General features: G+C 43.7%; 1 pseudogene and 1 gene segment (V, D, J or C); both read right to left on the bottom strand.

The window, feature by feature from the left end:
* Positions 1-2,524, bottom strand: LOC119519465. The segment is given in 2 exon segments: positions 1-2,235; positions 2,354-2,524. Coding segments are annotated over 2 exon segments (468 nt in total).
* Positions 2,525-4,265: 1,741 nt separating this feature from the next.
* LOC119519319 lies at positions 4,266-17,100 on the bottom strand (annotated as a pseudogene).
* Positions 17,101-17,418: the final 318 nt, after the last annotated feature.

Genomic DNA, 17,418 nt, shown 5'->3' with positions numbered 1-17,418 from the left:
CAGACTTTCCTGTCATCTCCTGATGTGTCACCAGCATCTCATCTTGGTCTCCTTACTGGGACTAGATCTCTTTGCTTGAAGCCTGAACTCATAAAGGAGGTGGGAGGGTGGCCCCAGCCTATCTTCTCTCAGTGCACACCCCCAGGTCCCCAGGACAGGAAGGGATCACTGTCACCACTGAGCTGCTCCTGCTGCACACCTCACCCCTCATCCTTCAAATCCTTTGGATGAGCCAGGCCCTGTCAGACTCCTTTACAGGTGATGCCCAGGTAATTTAAGGAAGGTTCATGAGAACATACTACACTTGCATATGTCAGGGACTAAGCCGGAAAGAAGTGGAACCTCAAAATGATTTATATATTGAGGAGTTGAATACTGTGACCACCTCCAGAGTATGGGCAGTTATAGGGAACCTCCCAGGCCCAGTGGGAAGGAGGGCTGGTCACACAGGGGCAGGTGCCCCTCACCTGGTCAGTGAATGGCAATGGAGGCCTCCTGTCTGTCAAGGCCACCTCTCCCCAGCCCTGCCTGCCCTCTGAGAGACAACAAACCCTGAGGGTCAACCACACATGGTGCCCAGGGGCCTCCTTCCTGATCCCCATACTCTTCTCCACTGCTGGCAGGTCAAGTCTGTCTGCGATCAATCCTGAGGTCACCACTTCCTGGTGGTTGGAGGGCCCAGATCTCAGCAACACCTACTGGACTCTCTGAGGTAAACTCTCCCCCAACACCTGTGTGTTAAATAAATCTTCTGCTGCTCACACAACACCAAACACATGCACACAATCCTCTATTGTATACCTTACAGTGAAAATATTACTTCCAAATATGACAAAAGTTATATGTGAATGGCTTTCCTGAGATAAAATTTGCCTACCAGAAAACTCACATCATTTAGGTGTGCAATTAAGGGAGTTTCAGCAAATTCACAGAGTCACCGCAGTCTGGATTTAGAAATTCCCATGAAGCCCCATGATCCCTTCAGCCCATTTCAGGCCATCCCCACTCCCAGGGCCAAGCAACCATTAACTTAGTTTATGAATCTATAGATGTGACTTTCTGGAGCATTTCATATAAATGGACTCATACAGTGTGGGGTCTTTGCAAGATACTTTGCATCAGTTTCTGAGGCTCATTCATGTTACATATGGACCATTAATTTAAAAGTTCCCTTTTTAATTAATCTTATTTTCAGACACTCCATATCTAGAAAACATACACTCCCACTTCCCCCTTCCCCCTGTCAGTACATATTTTTTTTAATTGATGATTTGAATTCCATTATATGGGTACACCACATTTTGTTTATCCAATCACAAATTGGTGGATGTTTTGATTGTTTCTACTTTTGGTTACAACATGGAAAACCACTAGAACTATTTGTGTACAAATCTGTCCAGATATATATTTTTCATTTCAAGTCAAACTTATGATTTGAAATGCAGGTAATATGATAACTCTGTGTTATAATTTTGTTTTCTTAATTATTAAGCAATAAAATTGATATTTTGGGCAGTCAGTTCTACAACCTTCAGCCTAGTGTAGATCTCGGTCACCTCTATTACAATCAGGATTCAGAGCAGCTCCATCAAACTTCCTTCCACAAATAACCCTGTGCTGCCTTTGACAGTGACACCTTTGCCCCACCCCTCACCCCTGGCAACAACTAACCTGCTCCCATCCATGTGGTTCTAACTTTGCAAGAATATCATTAAATGGAGAGAGACAGTCACCTACTCCCCAGGCCCAGCAGCACTGGAATCATGAGGCAGCTGCATCCCCTGGAGGAATAAGAAGGAAACACCCAGTGCTTTCATCACTCAGGACAACAGACACTCTCTGGGAGCAGGTGCCAGCCTGAGTCGAGAGCAGAGAAAAGTTTTTGTCTCACTTCCCCACCCATCTGTTTCACTGTGTAATACCCACTGTTGTAGCTTACACCACAGAAATAGTCAGCCTCGTCCTCAGCCTGGAGGTTGCTGATGGATAAGTAGCGGTCGGCCCCAGAGCTGGAGCCCAAGAAGCGATCAGGGATCCCATCACCCTTGCTCTGGCTTCCATCACTTTTCACTTGCATCACATACTGGGGGCCCTTCCCTGGCCTCTGCTGGAACCACTCAATCCAGTAGCTGCTGTGCTCACTGCTCAGGGTGCAGGTGAACTTGACTGAGGCTCCCAGGGAGGCAGATGCAGAGGGCGGCTGTGTCAGCACAGGCTGGGACAGGGACAGGGACCCTGCAAACACAGACACCCATTAGGGCCTGGGGGAAGCACAGGAGGGAAGGACATTTCTGACTTGGGGTTGGGGTCTTCCCAGCTCTCTCAGCATCAGGGCACTGAGGAGGGTCCTGACCTGTGCAGTGAATGAGGAGGCTGAGGAGGCCGAGTGGTGTCCAGGCCATGGTGCAGACCCCAGAGCTCTGCTGAGGCAGACATGCCCCAGGCCTCTCTTATCCCCTCAGTCCCCAGGGGCAGGGCCCTGCATGCAAATGGTCTCCTCTTCCCCTGGCCAGCCCACCCCTCCCTGGGCCCCTTGTGTGGCCCCAGGGGCTGGTGTCATTGCTGGGAGGGCAGGGCCTGGGCTGGGCCTGGCTGAGGCTCCCAGGGGCCCAGAGAGGACCAAGCTGCAGGGCCCAGTGAGCACTGAGCAGGGCAGGGAGGCAGAGTCTGGTGTCCCAGCTGAGAGCCGGCAGGCCCACAGTGTCCCCTGCTGCCCAGGCCCAGCTCTATCATGTCTGGGACCAGATGACAAGTGACACTGATAGAGGCTCCTGCCCCCTCCACAGGGCCTGACTATTGCCCAGGGCAGAGCAAGGTTCTCATTTTGGGTGGCCTTCTCCTTACCACCTTCCAGGCCTTAGATTTTTGGGGCTTCCTCATTAGGATTCAGATACCAATGATCCCTCTATATAAGGAGTCCTCAGGGGAAGGAGTGTTTCATGCATGTACTATACAGGAAATAAAAATACCCATTGGCTGACAACAGAGGCAGTGGATCCATGAACTCACTTCCAGGCTACTCAGGAAGCCAAGACTCTATTCTTAATGGATCCCTCAACTCAATGGAGAAAGTGGTGAGTGTTTGGGGAAAGTAACATTGGCAGCCTTGTGTTGTTTACTAAATTCATAAAAAATTGGGGAGAAAACTAGAAAGTAAAGAAGCTGCTAGTGGGAGTGGATACTGAGAAACAGCTGATTTGGGGCTTAGGAAGGTTTTCAGGGAGGTTCAAGAAAGGGTATGAGTTTCAGCTTCCATGGAAAGATCTGAAAAAAATGTCAGTGACTTTTCTGATACAAAGACTGTAGTAATAACAGGGAAGGTCACAGGGGAGAAAGAGGAGTGGAAGAAAGGAAGATAGACCCTAGAATTTAACAGGGAAGTCTTGAATCAGAGACAGGAGGTCTGTGCTGTAGAAGACTGGAGGGGAAGCCAACAGGCAGACTGGGCAGGAGGCAGAGGGGAGGGCAGGTATGCTGGGGATTTGTCCTTTGTCATCTTTATTTATGTGTTTAGAGGAAGAGGAGCCTCTCCAACCACTTCCCTCTGCAGTTGTCCTTGCATGGAATGTGGGTTTCTATTTATCCAACACAACTTTTCTTGATGAGAAACTTCTCTTAGTTTCTTGACTTATTTTTTTCCATTCTCATGGTCTTGTTATTAGGAAAACATGTATTGCAGGGGTCTTTTTAGAAATTAAGACTCTGGGGCTTCACTCCAGGGCAACTGAATCAGAATCCGCACTTTACCATCTCTAGTTGGTTCTCAGGCACATCACCCTTTGAGCTGCCCTGGTCTCATGTGTGCCCTCGTGGGCTTGGTTGGGGATTGGTGCTCACTCCTCAGACTATTCAGCATCCAGCCCACCCATTTGGCAAAATAACTGTTTCCCATCCTGTGCAGTGTACCCCAGGGATAATGAGATCCTGGCTTCCTGTTGCAAAGATTGCATCTCCCTGTGACCCCACAAAATGCACAGAAATTAGCAGAAGGGTTTTAATAATAAGGTGACCATCAACTGTTTATTTGTATAGTAAAAATTTAGAATTGGCCAAATGCTATAGCGTGAAAATAGCACTTACAATCAAAATAATATTAAGCAATCCCTAAATAACTGTGTACTTTTTAAAACACAGGAAATCAGTTATAATAATCTTAAATCATAAATAACAAAATAAGTGTATAAAAGGTATATTATAAGCATAGTGTCTGGTAACAATTTGGAATAACTGAAAACAAACACTAAAGCAATGCATGCCAATAGAAATATATTTATATTAATTTTATTGGAAAGAACAATTTCTAAAATAGTTTTGTAATTTTTGATGTTTATTTTATGCAATGCACTGCATTGCTTGTTTCAAAATACAACATAATAAAACATGTCAGGATGTATGAAATGAGGGTCTCTTCCCTTTGTTCAAAGTCAGCCACATGTGATGTTGGAGGATGCTTCTTTCCATTCCTGCTCCATGTGGATGTCAGTATCATTGGATTCTGATGCTGTTAGACCAAGTGATGCTAAACCATTCATGGATATTCTCACCTTTATGGCTCAAAAAGAGACAGGAGTCAATTCAGACCCTTCCCTTCATCTTTCTCTCTATAGATGGTCAAAATTCAGCAGCCCTGAGAGCTGTAGTTCTGATCATGTGATCTCCATGATACTTGATCATATTTACAGTCAGGCTCAGCCCAGAGCAGATGTCTGTCTTACTTCCCCACGTGGGTCTTGGTGTGCTGAGATCCGCTGTCAACCAGCCGGCAGTGGTGCTCAGCCTCCTCCTCGGGCTGGGCCCTGAGAGGGTGAGGGCAGCTTTGTCCTAAGGAGGGAGCCTGGTCACAGTCCATAGGTGTGTGTTGTTTGTGTCATAAATCAGTGTCCTGAGGGCCTGGCCAGACTTCTGCTGGAACCAGTAGGGTTTTAGTAATAACAAGATGGGGACATGTTCAGTGAGGGCTCCCGAGTCACCACAGCCTGAGAACTGACTCCTGAAATGAAAAAGACACATGTGAGCATGAGGAAAGCAGAGTCTCTGAAACCTCCATGAACCTGGGCAGTGAGTGAGGAGGGGAGGGGAGTCCAGGCCATGGTGATGATGCTCCCTGGACCCTCTGCACCCACCACTGGGGCTAGATCCTCTGAGGGCTCTTTTATCTTCTCCTCAGCATGCTGGGGGAAAGGAATCTGTTTTCAATCTGCACAGTGGACACATTACCACCCAATTCTGGGCCCTCAGCCCTGAAATCAGCTCCACTGTCTGGGGGAGGCCTGCGGTGGCTGAGAGCTCTGGGTTAGTCCCCTGGGAGGAAGCAGGTGCTGGAACATTTTACATGGGCCAGTGAACTGGGGTCCAGGGGCCCTTAGATTTGAACCACTTGCATCTCCTTCTGGCCACTGAGAAGATCCACAGCGCCCCCTGCTGGCTGCCTTGGCCTGAGCATGTGTGGTTCCCTCTCATTCATTGAACAAAGGTATTGTTTTTATCTTTCTGACACATCCACTGTATTTCCCAGGCCAACCTGCATTATTGCTTCTCTCTGCTTTGCTCACTCCTGTCTGTACATTTTTCTGTGGTTATTGCTTAAAAGCCACCCCAGAAACTACATTTCAATTTCAGGGTTAACTATTCTTAGCTGTTTCTTTGAATGTTTTTACTAAATAAATTATAATTAATATAATTTATTATATTAAGAGGCATAACATTTTAATGCCATTTTTTGAACCTCAAGTTCCATAAACAGCTGATTTTAGGTGACATTTATTTAATAATGCCCTTTAGAAAAGTTTACATGGAACATTCAAGGACACAGATTTGAGACTAAGTATTCCAGGATTTGCTAACAGATCTGAGTCAGGCCAAGAGAGCACTAGGCTCTGCAGAACCAAGACAATGAGGGAAAATCAGGACCCACTTAAAAGCTGAGAAGCACAAAGTGTCCCTTTCCTGACTGAGGACAGCAACAGCTCTTAGTACTGTTTCTGGTGCTGGCAGGAAACCCCAGATCTTTTTTTTTTTTTCCTTAAAGAATTTTTTTGTGTGTGTGAGAGGTGTAGCCATTGCTGGGCATTAAAAAGCCACTTATCCACAACAATGCCATCTTGAGGGAAAAAAATTGGGTTAATTCCATTCCCACTTTCTAGGAGCCATCACTGATTTGTGTTTGCTTCACTTTATGCATTATAAGCCTAAGGAAACTTTCAATGGAGTCACTGGTACCAAGTATTATGTATTAGTATTAGTATGTGTTATGATACCCTATAAAGATCTTGCATCTTATCAGAACACAGCATCTGGATTAGGTCTGTATTTCCTATTCTGTTTTCCAGCTCTGTTATAAAATAAAATTTCTTCTCTGGACTTTGGTGTGGATTTTATAGATGCTCCTAGTTCAAGTTGAGTTCTCTTGGAAAGAACAGTTCAGGTTTAACTACAGATGGTCACTGCTGTACCTTAGTGTGACCAGACACTGGCTTTCCATTTGGAGAGAAAGGAGGAAGATATGGTGGGAGAGGAGAAGAGAGCTGGAGAGGACACAGCTGCAGGCAGGGCTGTTCTCTTCCTCACGCCTGCTGTCTACACATCAGTCTTTACTTTAACTGTTCACTCCCATTCAGTTAAGTAGAAACCAAAAAATCCAATATGTTCTTCTAAATGTCTTTATCCATGTTGAAACTTGCCCTACTTTTCCATGAGCAAGAAAACATAATTAGAAAGATGTGAGACTATAAAATGTGAACACTTAATAGACTGAGTAGACAGACCAAAGCATCAGTTAATCTTTAACAATGAAAGTGTTAGGACCTGGTTTGGTGGTAACTGTGAAGGCAAGGAGCATAGCTAATGCCCTTGTAATTAAAATATTTCATTTTGAGGTGCTATGAAGGGTAGACCTTCAGAAATTTTGACCTCAACTTCAAAGTTTGGAAAAGGAAGTATATAGGAAAACCCTTCAAGTTGTGTGGCCTTGATTCAGGAATCTCCAGGCAGGGGGGTCTGTGGTTGTGAAACACTCAAGAATGATTCTATTCCAACCTTAAGAATTAGGTCGCATCATCTATAATGACTCTACCTGCTCCCTCTACCTCCCTCCTCCAACCCCATCCAAAAAGGGAAGCTCAAACCACAGCAGGCTGTGCATTTTGCCAACTCTCCCTTTTCCAGAAGGCCCTGGAGCCCAGATGGGGCCCAGAACAAGGCAGAGTTAGGAGGGAGGGAGTGAGGAAGGGAAGAGGCAGTGGCTGCAGCAAATAGCTCCCTCTCACAGCAGCTTCGCACTCCGCTGGCCCCTCAGTGAGCCACTGCCTCCAGGTCCTCTTTGTGGAGGGGCAGATAAGGGACAGCATAGTCTGTGCCGCTTCACCGTCGCCCTCATCGGGCTGGGCCAGGTGCATGTGCATGGCGAGCTCCTGCAGCACCGCGGCGCGCCCGATCTTGTCGTTGCGCCTTATCTCCATGATCAGGTCTTCCAGGATCTGGAACTAGAGCCTGTGGCTGCGCTGCACGGAGTTCTGGATCTGCAGCCCATAGGGCTGCTTGCCGCTGAGCAGTTCACGGGCGATCTTGCACTCCCGCTTGCGGTAGCGGCATCAGGCTGTGAAGGTTTGGAAGTTGTGCCATCTCAGCCCGCCCTCCTTGGCGCCCTCCTGAGCCGGCGCGATATGCACCGCGGCTGGGCTCAGCGGCTTGTCGCGGTGCAGCCATTGACCACCGGGCCTCGCCGGCCCTGGCTCGCGTCCATCAGGAAGATGTTGCACAACCTGGAAGTTACCAACGGGCAAGGCCCAGTGTGGGTCCTGCGCCTGCGACACGAACTCCACCAGGTCCCCGGCTTGCACTTGCTGAGCAGGTTCTCCCATGTGTAGGTGGGTGTTCAGCGCCGGAGGGCCGGCCGAAGCTCTTCTGGCGGATGCACTCGTCGGGTAGAACACGGAACACGCCGCGTCATGTACCCGCGGGTCATGCGGCTGCGGCGGGGGCAGCGGTGGCCTGTCCCAGCTGTCGGACAAGACGTTGGCGCAATCGGGCCCCAGGGGTGGCGGCTGTGGCTCCACGTCCTCGCCCTTGAGATTTTAGAGACGCCAATGCATTGCCGATTGTCCAGGTCCACACCGGGATTGTTATATTTTTAAACTCATGAACATCCCAAATAATGAATAATAAAACATTCCAACTATTCAGAAAGACAGAATAAAATACACCCGTCACCACCCAGATGTAACCAATTTCTCAAACGTGTTTTCCTCCACAATGTTCTGTTCATCTTTTTCTTTTTAATGCTTTTTATTCTTGCTAAAATATTTTAGCAAATTACCAACAGCATGTCATCTCACTTCTAAATACTTCATGGAAATATGAATATCTTAAAAATAAGAATACTCCCTACGTAACCATAAAACCATTATCACACCTAATGAAACTTACAATAAACCCCTAATATCATCCAAAAACCAATCCATATTCATATTTCTCTTACAATCCCTAAAGTATTCTTTTATAGATGGTTTGTTTCTTCTAGGAATCCATCAGGGAATTTGGCTGCAATGTCTCAAATACCTTTTCATCTAGGATAGTCCTCTATTCCTATTGATTTTATAATGTAACAGAAAACAAAACCAAAACTTGGATTTGAATGATTTTCATTTTCTTTTCTACTGTCTTATCTGTCTGTTCTTTCTCATCTTCCTTGCTTTTCAAACTTTTAAAAAGGATTCCATTCTTTCTTCCATTAATTAGGAAGTTACACACTCACTCTATTCCTTTCCTATGTATTCTAGAAATTAAAACATGCATCCAGGGCTTGTTATTATTTAGCTTTACTCTCCTTCCAACAATGCAAGAAACTTAGAACATTTTAATCCATTTTCTCCCTTACAACTTATGTTATTTTTCTTGTGTATTTTAATTTTATGTATGGAAAGTTTAAGTCCACAAGTCATTTTTATTGCCTTTTTTCACCAATGTTCATATAAATGTACTTCAGCACATTGTTTCTTTCCTTCCTGCTTCTCTAACCTTCCAAATGGATCTATTTCTTTATGCCTACACAAAACTCTTTCAATTTGCTTCAGTACAATTATAAGTTTCACTTTGTCCAAAATATCTTTATTTAGCTTTTATTCTTGAAGGTTAATTTCAATGACTGGAGAATTCTACTGCCAACTACCTTCTTTCAGCACTTCTATTTTCCAGCTTCAAAGGTTGTCAATCTGTCACCCCATTTGAGGGTACTCTTATTTTCCCTGTTTTTAAGATATTCTGTCTCTGCTCTGATGTGTCTAGGTCTGGGTTTTCTTTTCATAGATCCTGCTTCTGTCTCATTGGACCCCTTGACACCATAGTCCGATAAGTTTAGTCAGTTTTCAGAAAATTCTCAGCCATTTTCTCTTCAAACATTGCTTGTGTTCCATTCCCTTTTCTCCCATTTCTGGGAATCTAATTATTTACTGAATCCTGTACATGTCATAACCTTCTTAACCATATTGTCCATCTTTTGATCTGTTGCTTCAATCCAGATAATGTCTTCCAAACTATTGTCCAGTTCACAAAGTCTCTCTTCAGTCACACCTAACCCACTGTTAAATCAATTCATTTAACTTTATTGCATTTTTCACTATCTTTTGGTGGTGTTTTTTTTTTTTTTTTTTTTCAAATGTGCAATGTTCTATAGTTTCCAGTTCATCACTGGAACAAGAGCTCCTTGTAGTAAGCACAATTGTTTTATGACTTCTGATTCATCCAATATCTGGAGAGTCTATGGGTCAGTTTCTATAAGTAACTTTTGTTAATTTTTCTTATTCCCATGTGCTTTCTCGCTTTTTTTTTTACTGGATATTTTATTTTAAAAATTATGTATAGAAAAAATTTAAGGCCAAGATGATATAATCCCCTTCAAGAGATAAGTTATGCTTCCTTTTGCCAGGCTCCAGAGAGCACTGGCAATTTAAGCCCAATGCCTGACACTGTCTGGTCCACCCAAATGACTGTCAGATATTGCACAGTCTCTACCTCTCTCCAAGGGTACAGCTTTCAACATCCCCAGCCCACAGTAGGTTTTTGTCTTTGTTTTAACCAGAGTTGCCATCCTTGGCAGCATCAGACTCTGATTCTTATTAATCCAGTTCAAAGATTTACTGTCTCGCAGCTGCCTCGTCTCAAGTCTGCAAACACCTTTAGGGCAGAAGTGTCTCCAGCTAACTCTTCTGAGCCCTAATCCTTTCCTGGATCTTGGCAAAGTAATTCCTAACTATCATGATAATTCTTTGAGGTTTTTAAGATACTTTTTATATTTTGTTCAGCTTTTTAAATTATTTCCATCAGGAATGTTGATTCAATTACCTAGTCCATCATTACCAGAAACTTCAATATGGCTTCATGACATCAAATGTTCTGTACACTTTTAACACCAAAACTGTGTTTCTCAGGGTCACGAAGGACTTACGTATGTCTAAACTCCGTGGTTATTTTTCAGTCCTCATTTTACCTAGGCTACTTCACACCATTTGACACAAATGAGCACTCTGCTTCCTCAAATATTTTCTTCATTTCCATGATGTCATGCTCACTCCATTTCCTCCTACCACCCGGGTTCCTCTTTCTGACTCTTCTAATGCCTCCTCTTCATCTCCCTGAACTCTAAATACTGGACTGCTCTCAGGTCTGATCTTGAACTTCTTTCACTATCTATACTCATTCCCTAGATGCTCTTATCCAATTGCATAGCCTTAAATACCATCTATAAGCCCAAACTTTTATTCTCTACAACCCTGACCTCATGATGGCATTCCAGACCTGTATATCAAACTGGAAACTTGACATTCTACTTGAATATTTTATAGGCACTTCCATCATTAACCTGTCCAGATGAAAGTTGTGATATCATCCCACCCCATTAGCACAGGTCCTCCCGTAGTCTGAGCACCTGGTTACTGGCAGCTCAATTCTTCCAGGCACTATGGCCAAAACCTCCATGACTTCCTTGACTCCACTCCTTCCACCCTACATTAGTCAGTTAGCAAGTCTTGTCAACTCTACCTTCAAAATATATCCAGAATGCTACCACTTCTCCCACCCTCATTGCCACTACCCTGGTATAGGCCAACACCTCATCTTACCTGATCACTGCAGCTACCTTTTTTTTTAATAATAAATTTTATTTTGAAATAAATTCAATCTTACAGGAACAGTTGCAAAAACAGTACAAACCCCATACATAGAACTCCATCATACCCCAACCCCCCTCCCGATAGCCCGATCCATCACCTTTAAAATCCTGTTGCAGCACTGTCTCTTTCTTTCCCTCCCTCTCTCCCTCCCTAACACCCACCATCTGTTGCTCTGTCCTCTGAACATAAGCTGCACATGTCTTTGAACACACAACGTAATTCACATATACCTTTCCCATGGACAAGAACATTCTTTTATGCAATCTCATTAAACGCAGCTAAGAAGTTCAAGAAATTCAACAGTGATATAAAGCTTACAATCTATATTTCCCTTTTTTTTTCTTTTGTCCCATCTGTGTCCCTTTGATCCTCCTCTCCTCCAACCTCAGATCCCATCCAGGATCATCCTTGGCATTTAATTGCCATCTATTTAGACTGCCTAACTTTTTTTTTCAGTTGTGGAAAGATATATATAGCTTAAATCTTCCTATTCCACCACTCCCTAACATTCCATTAATGGGATTAATCACATTTAGAATGTTGCAATGCTATCACCTTCCGACCATCCATTTCTAGAAGTTTCCCTTCACCCCAAACAAAAACCCTACTCTCATTTCTTAACTCCCCATTGCCTCCCCACTTCTTGGAACCCCTACTCTACTTTTCGTCTCTATGGTCATATTCCCTGATACATTGTGTTTACCATGAGGCTTAAATTTAACATCTTAAATCTATAACAATCTTGTTTTTCTTTCATACCAACTTAACTTCAATAGGACACGTAAACTGTGTTCCTATACTCCTCCATTCCCCCACCTTTATGTAGTTCTTGTCAAAAATTACATATTTTACTTTGAGTCCAAAACCACTGATTTATCATTACAGTTTATGTATTTTAGATCCTGTAGGAAGTAAATAGTGGAGTTATAAATCAACAGTACAGTAGTATTGGTCTTTATGTTTACCATGTGATCTTTACTGGAAATCTTTATTTCTTCATGTGGTTTCAGTCAATTGTTTAGTGTCCCTTCCTTTCAGCCTGCTTAGAACTGATCTGGTGATGAAGTACCTCAGCTTTTGATTATCTGGGAATTTTTTCATCTCCCCCTCATTTTTATCCTTCAGGTGATTGTGAATTCTCTGCCTCTGATGGTTATTGACTTCTATTTGTATTCCATTGTGGTCAGATTTTGTACTTTGAACAAATTCATTTTTTTATTTTTTATTTTATTGAGGCTTGTTTTTATGTCCCCACATACAGTCCATTCTGGAGAAAGATCTGTGATCACTAGTGAAGAACATGTGTCCCAGTGACCTGGGATGTAATAGTCTATATATGTCTGTTGAAATCTCTCTCTCTCTCTCTCTCTCTCTCTCTCTCTCTCTCTCTCATTTCTTTGTTTCTCTGTCAGTAGGGCTCACTTTAGTATCTGAAGTAGGGCAGGCCTTTTATTAGCAAACTCTCTCAGCATTTGTTTGTGAAAAATTTAAGCTCTCCCTCAAATATGAAGGAGAGTTTTGCTGGATAAAGTATTCTTGGTTGGAAATTTTTCTCTCTCAGAATTTTAAATATGTCATGCCACTGCCTTCTCACCTCCATGGTGGCCACTGAATAGTCATTACTTAGTCTTACATTGTTTCCTTTGTATGTGGTGAATTGCTTTTCTCTTGCTGCTTTCAGAACTTGCTCCTTCTCTTCAGTATTTGACAGTCTGATCAGAATATGTCTTGGAGTGGGTTTGTTTGAATTTATTCTATTTGGAGTTCACTGGGCATTTATGCTTTGTGTATTTATATTGTGTAGAAGGTTTTGGAAGTTTTCCCCAACAATTTCTTTGAATACTCTTTCTAGACCTTTACCTTTCTCTTCCCCTTCTGGGACACCAATAAGTCTTAAATTTGGATGCTTTATTTTATCTATCATATCCCTGAGATCCATTTCAATTTTTTCAATTTTTTCCCCATTCTTTCTTTTGTTCTTTCATTTTCTGTTCTGTGCTCCTCGAGGAGGCTGAGTTGTTGTTCAACTTCCTCTAATCTTGTATTATGAGTATCCAGAGTCTTTTTAATTTGGCCTACAGCTTCCGTAATTTCCATAAGATCTTCTATTTTTTTATTCACTCTTGCAATATCTTCTTTATGCTCCTCTAGGGTCTTCTTTATGTCTTTTATATTCTGTGCCATGCTCTTCTTCAAGTCTTTTATATCCCGTGCCATGCTTTCATTGCCTGTCTGTAGTTCTTTGATTAATTCTGCCAGGAACTGTATGTCTTCAGATCTTTTGATTTGAGTGTTTGGGTTCAGGTTCTCCATGTCTTCTGGTTTTATCACATGCTTTAAGATTTTCTGTTGTTTTTGGCCTCTTCGCATTTGCTTTACTTGATCTTTAATTTGTTAGAATTGCAGTTTGGTGACATACACTTTCTCTAACCAGCAGATGGCATCCGTGAGTCACTTATTCCCCTCAAGTCAGTTCTCCCCAACTTTGTGGTGTGTGGGATCTGATTCTTTTGGGGGTCCAATTGGTGCACTTAATTTGGGTGTGTTTTTGGTGCTGTCTGCTCTCAATGAGGGGTGTGTGCCTGAGCAGTTAGGGAGGAAGGGCAGATTTAATAATCAAACCTCCCAGGTGTTTCTGGAGATTTAAGGCTGTTCTCTGCCGCTGACTCAAAGTCCTTGGTATTGGCATAGGTTCCCTGGGATTTCTGAGCGGTTCCCCCCTCCCTGCTGTGCTCTTCCAGGACCTCTGCTGAGGGGGGAGGGCTGTGCCACGTCACAAGTGAGCGCCGGCCTCCGGGGAAGCCCTGGGACGCTGGGCTGTGTAGGGGTGTTCCCAGCCCACTTCAAAGATGGTTGAATGGGACGTGTTAACTTCCCCCTTTCTGCACAGCTACACTCTCCCAGCTCCAGGACAATCAGCCGTGGGTGTATTCAAGGCCACTGTCCATGGCCAATATCGTGTAGTGTGAGCAGTGCTGCGGGAAAGACTCCCTGTCAGGCTGGGTTTCTTGGCTCGGCTCTGTGCTGTGTGTTCGGCCCCAGGCAGTAGCCCCACCCACTGGGGAGATGGCTGCAAGTTGTGAATCTCCCGTTTGCTCCCCTGGACCCGAGACAATCAGCAGTGGGTGTGGGAAGGGGTATCCTCCACCCCAGACACCGAGGTGTTACTCCAGACTGCTTCTGTCTTATCTGCAGCTGTTCCCAGGCTTTTCTTTTTTTTTAAGAAATGCCAACCCACCATTTCCCCACACCACAGCATGGCTGAGGGACTCAGCCAACTCACTCACCCATTTCAGAATGCAGACTCCTGGTTTCACCAAACACATGTTCCCTGTGGCTTTAGCAGAACTTGTCTGGCTGGTGCTACTCTGGAAGTGGTGTTCTGGGTCACTTTCTGGTTTTTTATCTAGTGTTTTCCATGGAGGTGTTTTTTTCTCTGTCTCACCTAGCTGCCATCTTAGGTTCCTCCTGAAGCCACCTCTTACCTAGTGTCCTGCTTTTTCTGCCCAGAAACAGTCTGCTCTCAGCACAGCAACTGGAGAGAGCCTGTCAACACCTAAGTCAGATCATGCAACCCCTCAACTCAAAAGTCTCCCAGGGCTTCCAACCAGTCAGAAGTCCTTTCTATGACCCAAAACAGTCATTTAACCTGGTCCCACAACCTCTCTGAACTTATCCCAAGATATTTTAGTACCTGAGTTCTCCATGACAGAGCACCTCCAAATGTTGCAGCTTCAAACATCTGTAATGTTATCTCTCATGGTTTCCGTTGGTCAAGAATACAAGAAGGGCCCAGTAGGAAAATCTAACTCATAGTCTTCAAGAGGCTACAGTCAAGATGTCAGCAGGGCCTGTGGTCATCTGAACATCTGACTGGAGCCCACGTGTCCAATTCCAAGGTGGCTCACTCACAGGACTGTGAGGTGGGTTCTGGCTTTAGTCTGGGGACCCCTCTGCAGGCGAGTGGCCTCAAAGCACAGTTCCTTGCATTCCCCAGAGCAAGGAATCCAAGACACCAAGGTAGAAGCTGAATAACCGCTTATGATGTAGCCTCAGAAGTCACACATCATCACTTCTGCCATGTTCTTTGATCACACTGGGCCAGCACTGATTCATTGTGAGAGGGTGAAATAAAGGTGTGAAGAAAAGAAGGTGAAAGTCACTGGGGGCTTCTTGGACTTCAATAGGCAAGGCCTGGTCCCACCTCATGTTCTCATGCTGCTTCCTGCCTAAATGTCCTTTCCCTCAAATATCTGTATGGCTAGCTTGTTCATTTCCTGCCACTCTTTTTTCAAATAGCGTCTTTTCAGTGAGGCCTTCCTGACCCCCTATTTAATTTTAAACCTATCTTCTATTTCACTCCCCCTTCCCTACTTTGTTCCTTCTCCTTAGAATTTATCACTAATACATTTAAAGTTACTTAGTTTATTGTCTCTCTTCCCACCCTGAATGTATGCTTCATGTGGGAAGGAGTTTCTCTGATTTCTTCTCACTAGTGTGTCTCCAGCACCTAAAACAGTGCCTGGAATGTAAGAGAAAAATCAATAAACATTTGTTGAATGAATGGTCAAATCTATCAATTTCCTTATTTCACCTGCTCTTAAGCTTAGAAAGTTCACTATCCTGTTTCAATATCTATTTTTAAATTTAATATAAAACACTTACATAATTGTATAATCCTGAATATTTTTCCTGAAGGCTCAGTGTCTTCAGGATCATTTATTCCATGTACCTTTTTAAAGGTAACCAATCAAAATAACCTTGGACAGTCTTATTAATTACAGACCCCCCTTAAATATGAAATGAAAACTAATGGAAGAGGAGGAACTAAAAACAGTGTTTTCTAGGATCTTTCATTTCTAAAAGTCCTGTCTTAAAACTGAGCAGAATTTTTAAAAATACATGCCAGACCTCTTTTAGTCAGGCAAAACAGTCTTCTAGTTCAAGTTAAATAAGATAAGCAATTAAACTGCTGAAATACTTTTACAGGCTTTAATATTACCCATTTTGAATTTTGTTCATTAAAAAACATAGGTTTAAAATTTGCTAGTAGGGAGAGACTGTAATAGTATATGCAAATATTTAATATATAAATATTATATTAAATATGTATTTTCTTGAAATATTCTCTATACATAGTTGTGTGGTCCAGCCTACTTTGTTCACCCTGATCTGCTTTTTTTTTGTCAAAATGGAACTCCCTCCAGTGAAAATGCTGGATCTCATAGCCAATCCCAGACCAATATAAAAGTCATCTTTTCCTCACCCCTGGATCATTTCCTTTTCTACTAAAGAAATTCCTGTGACTCACAGTGATCACAGAACAGAAACTGAGGGTCCTGGAGGCAGGAAAATGCAGTCTTCAAATCAACTGACATGGAGTTCACTCACCGGAGCATAACCTGTGACCAGCACTGCTTCAGCAGACAGCTGAGGGGTCCGCAGGCCAGCCACGAGGCTGCCCCTCCTAGATCCGGCCAGTTCACTGAGGCTCACACCCCAGCACAGGCCACCAGTCCACACCCACCTGTGCTCACATGGCCACTGCCCTTGTTGCTGTCCTGTGGGAGGGGCAAGCATCCCACACTGCAGCTGTCCACAATGCCTGCTCCATGGGGGGGCCCCGAAGGGAACCCTGGATGATTGACCCCAGAGTTTTGATGAGGCTTCAGGTAAGCTCTTTCTCTAGGTGACTTGTGTATGCTCCTATGTGTGAGTGTGTGCACCTGGGTGCATATCTTTGTTCATGAGTGTGTCTGTATGTGCTTGTATGGTTACATATGTCTGTGTGTTTGTGTGTGTGTGTGTCTGTGTGTGATCTTGTTTTCTGGATTATATACTCATCTGTCATATTAGCAGATGTCAAGTAAGTAGGACTGTCACCTGACCAGACAGCCATGGCTGGGTCCAAAGAGTGGAAGTTGTTGATGGGCATCCTAGAAAGGATTTATAAACTTTTATGCACAGTGAAGGACCAAAAGTGTGTACTTTATGTCATAAAAAGTTCAAAAATGCCCATTATTATTGTTATTGTCACTATCTTGTAATTTCTAGCAATAACTCCATGGTAAGAGTTTTGAGTTCTTTACAAAATTGACCATTCTTACTTTAAGCCCAATATTTCAGTAGCTATGTGTGCAGGTTTGAATGTATTATGCCCCCAGAAAAAGCCATATTCTTTGATGCAATCTGTGGGGGCAGACATATTAGTGTTGATTGGATTGGAATTGAGTGTTTCCATGGAGATGCAACC

The sequence above is a fragment of the Choloepus didactylus genome, chromosome 23, assembly GCF_015220235.1.
Source record: "Choloepus didactylus isolate mChoDid1 chromosome 23, mChoDid1.pri, whole genome shotgun sequence".
NCBI lineage: Eukaryota > Metazoa > Chordata > Mammalia > Pilosa > Megalonychidae > Choloepus > Choloepus didactylus.
This window is presented reverse-complemented; position numbering and strand designations above follow the sequence as displayed.